Source organism: Lontra canadensis, unplaced genomic scaffold (genome assembly GCF_010015895.1).
Source record: "Lontra canadensis isolate GAN:19392208 unplaced genomic scaffold, GSC_riverotter_1.0 scaffold98, whole genome shotgun sequence".
Lineage (NCBI taxonomy): Eukaryota > Metazoa > Chordata > Mammalia > Carnivora > Mustelidae > Lontra > Lontra canadensis.
The window spans coordinates 5,459,985-5,471,081 of record NW_022631092.1 but is presented as its reverse complement, the minus strand read 5'-3'; the positions used below and the strand labels follow the sequence as shown (position 1 = coordinate 5,471,081).

Here is an 11,097-nt window from a genome sequence, read left to right as displayed (position 1 = left end):
AATCCCGTGTGCTACTCCCGGAAAGAGACTCTGGCAATACCTTCGGTCTAGTTACTCTCTTTCCTAGTAGCAGAAAGCGTTTCCAAAAGTTTTCTTAAACCTTCTCTGTCCCTAAGCCTAAAGATCAGAGCGCCAGGTCCCACTTGGCTCCCCAGCCGGCCGGAATCTGATCGTTTCAGAAGTTTCGGCGGGGGTGGGGTGGGGGTGGGGGTGTAGATGAGAAGAGGTAGTAGTGGGGAACCGCGTAGAGTGACCACCGCGCATTACGTAACGAAAGCCCTGGCTGCAGGAGGGAGCGAGCCTGACATTGAGACATTCCAGGGGGAGGGGAGTTGCTGTCCTGGAGTCGCCAGGAACGGCGGCTGCAGTTCCAAGAAACCGAGAGAGAGAGAGAGAGAGAGAGAGAGAGAGAGAGCGAGCAGAGAGAGAGACAGAGAGAGAGGTGGCCGAGATAAAGAAAACACTACGGGAATGAGAATGTTAAAAAGCCTTAGGACCCAGAGCATTAGCAAACGGCTGGGCACGTGTAGTAATTTGTTAGACGAAACGGCAGCCTTCCAACTTCTACAAGGGAACTAGGGGATTTGCCCTTTGGGGGATTAGAAACGTTAACAGCAAAGCCAAAAGCTAATGAATGGGGTTCAGTGGTTTGTTGGCAATACTTAAATATTTCTGTTCAGGAGCGCAAACTCTCTGCAATTATTCAGAAAGTAGGATCTCAAACCAAACTAGAATACTCTCCCGTGCGTCTCCACTTTCCCCAATCCGAAAAGGAGCTGCTCGCGCAGTACTGCCCCTTTAAGACCTGCTTGCTCTCGGGCTCTACAAAAGGGAGTGACCTCTGGGCTTTGACAGCTCCCCTAATAACTACCACCGTGCAGGCCCCGCCCATCTGGCGACCAGCAGCGCCAATTGGCCAGCAGGCCGGTATCCCGTGCTCTGATTGGCTCGCCGCTTCCCCTGAGCGAACCTTTAGAACTCTGAGACAGACAATATTCTGTTACATTGTAGCAAAATGGCGACTGTCATTCACAACCCCCTGAAAGCGTAAGTAAGACTAAAAAATGTACATATTCCGCCTGGTTTCAATATGAAAAAAAAGGCGCCTTCCGCGTGCCGAGCGCTGCCAATGCACTGCGCTTGCAGGCGCCTGCAGCGGCGGCGGGGCTTCTCTTTTCTTTCAGCTCTTACTTCTTCATCTTCTTTTTTTTCCCCCCAACGCGCAGAAATGTCAAGAGATGCAATTAACAAGAAGAAAATTGTTACATTTGTGTTGTGCTTAATTGGAGGGCGCACCGAGAGGGGTTTTCGGCAGGGGAGCCAGGCGCTCGAGCGCTCTACAGGGGGGTCGTGGGCAGCTCGGGGACAGCACGGTCCCTCGAGTGCCCGGCCTCGCGGGGCGGCGAGCGCGGCGCGGGGGGCGGCCGAGCTGGGGGCGAGCGCCGGGCAGGGGCCGCCTGGGTGCACTTGGCTGAGCCCCGCTCCTCCTGAGTCCGCAGCCCCCGCCGGGCGGCTGGGTCCGCCGGGGCGAGCGGACCGCGGCACCTCCGGAGTTTGCCCGGCGCTTTACGCCTTCCGATCGCTTGCGGGGAGTTTGTGCAAACCTTCCGGAGTTGGGAGGACCGCAGGGGGAGCAGTGGGTCCCGGGAGCCCTGGGGCCCAGGTGGTTGCCCGGGGCTTTCCTGCCGGGGTAGCCCCCCGAGCGTGACGGCGCTCCGGGCGGTCACCGGTGTGTGTGTGTGTGTGTGTGTGTGTGTGTATGTGTGTGTGTTTGTGGGTGAGCTGGCTGTAGTATATTAACGACTCGGGTTAACTTGGGGTTGATTTGGAGGCAGGGAACCTGCAGGTCTTATGAATGGTGTTCTCGCCTCCTCTGGGTGAAAAGCCGAAGCGGCCGGAGAGGCAGCTTGGGGCTCCCCGCCTAAGCCGGCAGCTTCTGCTCCCGGCCAGAGCGAGGGGCAGGTGCCTCTGGCCGCCGCCGGGAGACTTTGAGCGGACGCCCAGATCCCGGACGCAGGGGGGCGGGCTGGGCGAGGACATGCGGGGACCAGTCCCCGAGTCCGACAGCCAATTCCTGCCTGCCTGCCTTCCTCCTCCTTTTCATCCTGGCTTCCTTCCTTCCTTCCTTCCTTCCAGTCGGTGGAACTGTTAAGCCGCCAAGTCCGAACGCAATCGCGGAGCTTCGGAAAACTAGCGTCGCTCTACAAGGGGTGCTATTGGCAAGGATGCTGGCAGAGGAGAGCTCCCCTCCAGATCGCCGCGCGACGTGGCTCGGGGGTCCGCGCCTCTGGGACCAGGACTTCCCAGCTGGGCTGGAAGCCGAGGGCGAAGGGAGGGGGAGGTGCCGGTGGGGGGCGTTTTATGCAGAATTCTCCCGGGTGTGTGACCGATGCCCGTGCAGGTTCTTTCAATTCAGCGCACCGCCTTGGCACCCCAGGCTCCTCCTGGAGTTGAAAACCAGGTTCGCACCGGGGGAGGGGGGGCGCGGTGGGGGGGGGGATGTTCCTAGCGCGAAGGAACGCGCGAGGATAATAGCACGTGTTTGCACCAGCTTATCTCCTATCAGTAATAGGGAAAAAGGTAGTAATGCCCCCCGTATCGGAGTTTTAAATACGCATATCTATTAAAGCTGCCGTTAAGAGGATACTGGAAGATGATGTTGATCATAGAGCGGCGCCCGGCTTTAGTTCTCGCTCGCAGGCTCCGATACACTGCACTTGAACGCCACAGCGTTTCACCCGAGAAAGAAAATGTTTTATGGCAGAATAAATGGGAGAACTTCGCCGCATCCTCGCTCCGGGTCGCTCGCGCAGCCACACGGCTGATGCTGTGAGTTTCTACCGAACCTACAGCTGGTTTGCAGTTTCCCCATTTCCAGCCGAAATCACATAGGCGGGCGGATGCCACCTGGTAAACTCAAGTTAGAGAAATCAATTTCACATGTGCGCCAGGTTTGTTTCCTACTGGGAAAGCGGTACCATCGTTACCCTGGAGCCTGCTCACGCGCGGGCAGGCGCAGTATCTCTACGCTCCAGGGTTTCCCAGCTCGCTCCAGTTTTTTGTTTGTTTGTTTTTTGAACTGCAGAAGGGTGCGTGTTTGGCGAGGGTGTCTGAGTAGGGTGGCATTAGAGGTGGAGGAAGGGACGGAGAAGCGGGCTGGTTTAGTGGAATTAGTTTTGAATTATTATACTCGTACTTCGTATAATTAGAGACAGTTGCAATGAGATGTTTTGTAATTCTGTGTCGCCACACACACACACACACACACGCACGCGCTAGCATATACACAACACCCCTGCCTGCTTTTTCTAGATGGGAGTTGAGTGGTCATTTTTAGTTAGCCTCTCCTTTTTGCATCCCAAACCCTTTCCCTGGAGGTAAGGGGGTGTAAACAATACTCACCTCCCTCTCCCCGCGAGGCTTGGCTCCTGCGCTCCGGATGGTTTTTAACTCCTAATGCAGGAGCACACACGTTGTTATTGGGAAACCTACACCATAAGCCTTAATTTTAGAAAACAACTTGTTTAATAAAACATCTTATACATTTCATTTGTTTTTAAAAGTTGCTGATCGGGAAACAATACACACGTAAATAAATTATGCATAGGATAAATTAGAACAAAGCGCAGAGATACGTCCAGCTAAAGGGATGGATAGTGGTGTTGGGAGGAGGGGAGCAGGGAGAATGGTTTGGAGAGCTAGGTTTTTATCCTCTTGTGTCCCTCCTGACAATGAAAAGGAGCTGAAAGACATTAGCATTTTCTCTGTGTGCGTCGGAGTCTCTCTCTTCCTTTCCTAAAAAAAAGCTAGCAACAGGGACGCCCCCTACAGAAACCATCACACAAAGGTTTCCTCTAGGATTGGGGAATAAAGTGGTGGTAGGTTTTATATGCTGGGGAGAAGTAAGCTCGGGTTTCATGCAACACCTCTGTAGGGCTCTGTCTACCCAGAGTATGGACCACTTTTCATTATAGCTTTTCCATGTGGAACATTTAATAATTTAATAGCTCGGGTGACTGGATGGTACAATTTGAATCTCATTGCTTTGGGGTCTTCCTTAGGGTCCCAAGCTCCTTGGAACCACATCTCCACTCTTAGCAGTTTGGCTTTCTTCCTGCCTGTCTTTGATCTCCCCTCAACTCCCTTTCTTATTCCTCCTCCTCGTACCCTTCACCCCCTTCCTCTCTGAAGCTGACAGTCTGGTTTCTCTCTGTTGGCGCCTTTAACATCTTATTACTGCCCAACAGGGTGTTAGAGGCAGAAACAGGAGCCGCCTGGACTGATCAGATCACAGAGAGGACACGGCGGGTGGCCCCACAACCAAGCAGTCACATCTGGACAAATAGAATTTAACAGCATTGATAGACTTGTATGATGTGTAAATGGGTATTACACATTATTTAATTTAGCAGCTACATTGTCTGAGCTTAGACTGTGAGTAACCCTCACTTCTTACATGGACAAGCAAGCGAAGGGCCATGTAGTGAGGTAAAACCCATGCAGGTAACATAGATATGGATTTGGTAAAGGTCTATGTAGAAGTAAGTCACATAATGTATTCTGGTTGATTTCTGCATATCTAGGAAACATGATACTTTTAATATAAATTCTAATCTTTCTCGATATTCTAGTTCAAGTAAACAACCCTCCCCCAAATTTGCTGTCAACACTTTAAACAAGTTACTCTTTTATTAAGTTATCAAAACCCTGGTTTGTATGCACTTAACTGGGAATGTCTGCCACCTTCTGCCAGACTTGATTATGCACATACGTATCTATTATTATAACTGCCTGCTTAGAAAAGAATAACTGTTATTATTATTTAATTATTCTATATAAACCAACAGGGCTTTTCCTCAAGTAACTATTTGTTTAAAAAGAATGAGACCAGTGAACTATTTCGTCATGCTTCTAACTGTGAAACTACAGATACATAATTGTACTGGAACTCTTTTGTAAGTAGTTTCCCTTGCTTGGAGGTATGTGTCTATATCTGTTTTGTCATTAAGGACACAATTCTGGGAGAAGTAAATACACACTTACTTAGCCAAGGTCAAACAACAGGTCATGTGAGTAGATGGACTTCAAATCTTCATCTCTTTATACATCCTAGGATATGGATATACTGTATTGTAATCTAAAGTGTTTTCACTGCCTGTGAATGTTGTGCAATTGTGGTCACTTGGGAGCCAGACCTCACTCTTGCTGTGGCACTCAGTTTAGATATCAGGGAAGAGAGGGTGGGGGGAGCTGCATTCCTGGTTCTAATCTCCTCTTAGCTCTTTCTGTCTGAGTAGGGGGGACCGTGGGTAGGTACTAAGTGGGGGATATGGAGGTTGGGACTTTGTGAACTTGTTGCCTTTTATGGACATTATTTTAGCCCCTTATGAAAAAGGACCCTCAGATATTTTAAGCCAACAGATGCCTAAGAGACACCTTCTCCATCTACTTCTGGTTGCCACTCAAAAAAAAAAAAAAAATCCCTGAATTCTCCAAACTTCATTAGCACACATTATTTTTCAGCAGGAAGAGTGTCTGGTTTTGATGAGATACCCATAAACGATATTAATTTCTGCCAGAACCCAAGTAGAGGCATTGTCCCAGGGTAAATCTCTGAAAATAGCCTGCCTTGCAGACCACCTGGGGGACCTCTAGGGATGGCTAAGAGAATGGACAATGCTGAGATCCCCAAGGTGGGCTGGCATTCAGAGGACACTTAATTGGACATCTCATCTTTCTCTGTCTTTATGTAATCATGCAGGGAGCTGGAATTTGGATACATCTGAGAAAGACCATAATGTCTAAAGCTGCTTCAGAGCCCTCTGCTCAGATCAAGGCAAAAAATAAAATGCCACGGTCAGCAGGCTTTGTTTTGCACCAGAAACAGAAAGGAAACTGAGGCTGACTTCTCTGTTTTCAAAGCAGAGTTTCCACCGATGGTAGTGGTGGTGGTGGTGGGGGTGGGTGGGTCATAAAAGACACCAGAATCCAGGTCTGTTTATTATCCCAACCTCGACAAAATAACTTTTGTGGTTTTTGAATGTTCTGAAAGTCAGTAGAAGACAGAAGTGTAGCCAAATGTGGCAAGCCCAGGGTCAAAGAAAGACCACAACCTGCTGAAGAGTTTTTGGGCAGCCTTGGTTTATCCAGCAGGAGCCACTGTAAGTGTGATTCCCAGCTCGAGATAGTCTTTGACTATGTAGCTCTTTAACAAGGAAAGATAAAGTGTGGCCTGGGGCTGGGATGGGTGGCGAGTAGGTGAGTGGGTAAAACCTCTGTGTGGTCCGGAACTCTGAAAAGATGATTGTTTCACAGGCAGAGAGCCCAATATTATGATCTATATAGTAAGTTCCAAAGTTTTCTTTAGTTGTGTCAGTGACTGGGGCGAGATGAGGTGTTGTGGTGTTTTTCTAATTTGTTTTTCTTATTGGTCCGATTACTAGTGTTTCACAGTCTGTCAGGCCATATGGATGAATGGAGCTTAGCATCGTAAAACTGTCACCCAAGGAAGGTTTTTGAAGCCTGTGATTTGCATCAGAGTTTTAAAAGCAGTGGTTAGAAGGTGTTGGGTGGGGGTGGGTGGGAAAAGGGGAGAGGGCTGTGTTGGGAATTTCTAGGCTGTGTTTGTGAATAGTAGTGGTGTGGGGTGTGGGAAGGGGAGAGAGAAGCCTTGAGAAGGCTAAGAGTTAGGGGCTGTGTTTGGAAGCAGGGAGGGGCAAGGGGATTAGACTCAGAGTGCCTAATAATGGGGTTCGAATAGCCCACAGTGAGTCCTTCTCCATCCCGGTCTTGGATAGGAGTCTGGGAAACAATGATGACACATGTCTAATCCCCCTTTTGCCCCCTCCCCACCCCCACTGAATCCAGAGACTGTGGTCATCTCAGGTTGCTGTGACATGAGCGCATTTGTGTCGTTATTCACTTTGAAAACCTGCTGTGTGTACTAATTGCCATTGGAAGCTCCAGCAGAAAAGGTTTTGCATCTCCAACTTCCCACCTGGCATCAGTGTGGCCCCTGTCTCGAACTGTGTCACTCTCCCATGTTCATTTCTCACCACTTGCCGGTCTCTGTAGCTGTGATGACTTCAGAGTCACGGAGGAGAAAAAGCTCTGAGAGAGAAATCCAGAGCCTTGAGCACCTGCTCCCAGTGGTGCCACGAACCCGCCATTGAATCTTGGACACAGAGCTTCTCTGAGCTGCAGACCCCTTGTCTTTAAGACGAGGGGGATGCACCCAAATTCCCAATTGGATGCCCAGATTCGTTTCAGGTCAAAAGCTTGGTGGTAGCTCTTACTATGGTTGATTAGGAGAGGGGGGATGGTTAGGGGCCAAAGTTCAAATTCTTTCTCATTTTTTTTTTTTTTTTAAGATTTTATTTATTTATTTGACAGACAGAGATCACAAGTAGGCAGAGAGGCAGGCAGAGAGAGAGGGGGAAGCAGGCTCCCTGCTGAGCAGAGAGCCCGATGTGGGGCTCGATCCCAGGACCCTGAGATCATGACCTGAGCTGAAGGCAGAGGCTTTAACCCACTGAGCCACCCAGGCGCCCCTCTTTCTCATTTTTAAAGCGTGTTTCTGAGGGGGATTTGTTAAGACTGGGGAGGTTTTTTTTGTTAGTTTCATCTTCTTGGGTCCAGTCCTGCCACATCATGCTACCGGTTGGGGTTCTAACCCGGATGGCACCCCTTTCCCTTCTCAGCACCTAAGGCTGAGGACCAGGTGGTGGGCCCTTTAGAACATGGGTTTTTCTTCTGATTCTCCTCTGCAAACACTTTTCTTCTCATTAGGACCCCAACCAGAGGGTGGAGAGAGAAGTGGGAAGACTTATCTGGCCTCTTTTGCTGTTTATTAGCACTCAGATAAAGTTTTTGGTGGTGGAAAAGACTGGAATTATTGACAACACCTGCCTCCCCTCCCCCCACCTTCTTTTCTTTACATGTGTGGAGGGAGAGGGGGAAGCAAGCAGAAGATTTTTCTCTTTTGGATTTCATTTATCCACAGTCTCCCTGGACATGGTCTCTCCTCCCCTATAGCACCCATTCTATTGACATGGAAATAAAAGTGCTTACTTCACTTCCATATGGGCAGCTGCAGACCCCTGTCTGTTTAGTGAGCTGAAGTAAGTGGACCTGTACTAATGTCTCACCGTGCTTCCTTTAGTGGACCCCGTGTTGCTGCTGAGGGAATGGAGGAGGCTAGCAGACTTGCAGGGGCTAGCTGTATCCTGGTGGGTATTAGCAGTTATCTAAATTGCCTCTCCTCTTCCTCCTCTTGTGATGTGCCTCCAGAACATCCCAGATTCCTCTGGGGGGGTTATTATCAGGCTTTCCTTTGGTTGAAACCTCCTTTGGTAATTTTCTACAAGCCTAAAGGAGGAAGAGGGGTTGCAAAACCCATCAGAGAATTCACAGAAGCCCAAATTGTGATTCTCAGGCAAAATAAGAGAGAAACCAAAATGGTTACCGTGACCTCCAGCAGAGAGACGCAGCCCCTTAATTTTTTTCTCATTGTGGTAAACTATACATAACATGTATATTTAACATTGGTGACATATAGATGGGCCATTGGAGCCATTCTAAAGTGTACAATTCAGTGGCATTAAGTACATTCATAATGTTGTGCAACCATTGATAGAATCCATCTCCAGAATATTTCTATCATCCCAAGCAGAAACTCTGTACCTATTAAATAGTAATTCCCCATCTCTGGTAACAGCCATTCTGCTTTCTGTCTTTATAATTTGCCTTTTCTAAGCACCTAATCACACAATATTTGTCCTTTTGTGATGGTTTATTTCACTTAACATCATGTCCTCAAGGTTCACCTCTGTTGTAAAATGTGCCACAATTTCCTTCCTTTTTTAAAAAAGGTGTATTTATTTATTTTAGAGAGAGAGAGTGAGAGAGAGAGAGAGCAAGCCTGTGAGAGTGTGAAAGGAGGGAGGGGCAGAGGGAGCGGGAGAGAGAAACTTAAGCAGATTCTCCACTTAGTAGGGAGCCTGACTTGGGGTTCCATCTCACAACCCTGAGATCAGGACTGGAGCTAAAACCAGGAGTCAGATGCTTAACCGACTGTATCACCCAGGAGCTCCAAGAATTTCCTTCCTTTTAATGACTGAATAATTCTCCATGGTTAGGTACATGCCACATTTTGTTGATCTACTCCCCTGAAGAGGGACACTTGGCTTCCTTCTGTCTCTTAGCTATTGTGAGTAACACGGTTATGAAGATGGGTGTGTGCATAGCTGAGTTCCTGCTTTCAATTCTCTTGGGTATATGCCCTTCATTTTTAGACTCTTTAAAATTTAGGAACTATATTTCTAAATAGTAGAGGCAATCCCCACTTTGTAAACTTAGGGAAAAATACTAATACTGTTGTAAAATGCAACCTCCTTATCCCCTCTCCCCTGTAGGAATACCATTATTTTTTTGGCCAGGTGACTCCTTTGAGAACACAAAGACTCCCTACTTTTATCCCCAGCCATGCAGATCGCATTCCCCTTGTCTCCACTGCCTCTGGAGGGCACGGGGTGTGTCAGGGTTGGGTGTGGGGAGGCTCCAGGACCTGGTGAGCCTTGGAGTGAAGGTATGGTTTGTTTCCTGGGCAGGGTGGAAGTTTCGTTTCCCAACAGGGGGCCAAGGGAGCACGGGGGAGCATGGGACAGCTTAAAAGGCCAGAGTTAGTAAATCAGACCTATCGGCTTCCTCAGCAAGAAGGGTTTGGGAGGTCTCCTTTCTCCTCCCTTCACCCTGCACCTGGCCCTGCTTGGCCCCCAAGGTGTCCGAAATAATGGGTGCGAAGACATTTCCACAGGTGTAAAGTGCACATGGGACGTGTAACTAGGAGGACGGCGGTTTCAGGGAGCAGACTGAGGCCTTCTCAGAGTCAACCATTCCTCATATATTAAACATTATTTTTATACATTAAAACTCAAATAAATGAAATGAGCATGGCCTTACACAGCAAGCCTAATCATTGTTTCTCAGGAAATGCAAAGCCTTACTCATCCAGCTGCGTGTAAATAGCCCCAGATCTCACTGGGATTTCCCCCATTGTCTGGGTTTGAAATAGGTGAGAATATGAGCTTAGGGGAAGCCCTCATTTCTTTTCCCATTGTCAGCTCTGAACTGAGTGGGCCCCACAACATCAGAGGAAACACAAGCTCGGAGGGCAGAGGGGAGAGCTTTCCGGGAGCTTGGGCTTCCGTCATCTGGCAATATCTGACTCCTTCTATCAAGTCAACTTTAAGGAAGAGAGGAGGAGAGGAGTGGCGGCGGTGGGGCTCGAGCTTCAGTCTGCTGGTCAATGAGGAAGGTGCGCTTTTAACACAGGAGATCAGGTGCCCGAGTTGATTCTTTATGTAAAAGTAGACCATGGGGCGCATTGTGGCGGAGGTCAAAATTCTAGAGAGTTCCATCTTCATCACCAGCCTTCAAATTCAAGCTTGCTACAACACACCAATATTCCTTTACCTTATAAAAGCAAATTAAGTAAAAAATGTCATCTGGGCTCCCATTATCCTCAACTAACAACTCTTTACATATCTTTGTTTGCTGCCCGGTGAACTCAGGGAGAACTCTCTCACCCTCTTCGGGGCTTTCTTCATCCTGTCCTGGCCAACACCGATGGCCAGCTTGCCCCTCAGAACTCGGGCAGCAGGGTAGCCTCCCTGCCTGCATCCAGGAGCTTCCCCTCCAAGGAAGGCCTCCAGTCTGTCCGTGTCTCCTTCCAGACTCTGGTTCTTTGGCAGGGCAAAGTAAGTCCTTGTAAGCCAGAAGGCGGGACTACCCCCCTAGGCTTCTCCTAGGGAAACCACTGTGGATTGGGGGTGGGGAGGGGAGGCAATGTGGTGCTGGGGATGGGGGAGGGCAGGGTGGATGGGGTAGTGGGAGTGGAGAGAATATATTCTCTCCTGCTAATTATTTTCCCTGAGGACTTAGCCAATGCAGAACCATCTATTATCGTGGGAGCGCTCTATGGTGGTTCTGCCTGTGATGAATGCTAAGTGGAAACAAGCAAGAAAAATTAACAGGCGGCTGCTTCTGTCCACCTAATTAAAATGCATATCCAAATGCATAATTCCTTATGTTTCCCCA

The 11,097-nt window shown here is 48.9% G+C and overlaps 1 protein-coding gene across 4 annotated transcripts in view; it reads left to right on the top strand.

Annotated features, from left to right (window-relative positions):
• The first annotated feature begins 1,005 nt into the window (after positions 1 to 1,005).
• DPF3 (double PHD fingers 3) overlaps positions 1,006 to 11,097 on the top strand; it is a 257,321-nt gene continuing 247,229 nt past the window's right edge. For all 4 annotated transcript variants that reach the window (XM_032837279.1, XM_032837280.1, XM_032837282.1 and 1 more), the window contains exon 1: positions 1,006 to 1,047. In XM_032837279.1, the coding sequence (XP_032693170.1) occupies positions 1,016 to 1,047 (32 nt within the window). In that variant the 5' untranslated portion in view covers positions 1,006 to 1,015. The remainder of the gene's footprint in view (positions 1,048 to 11,097) is intronic.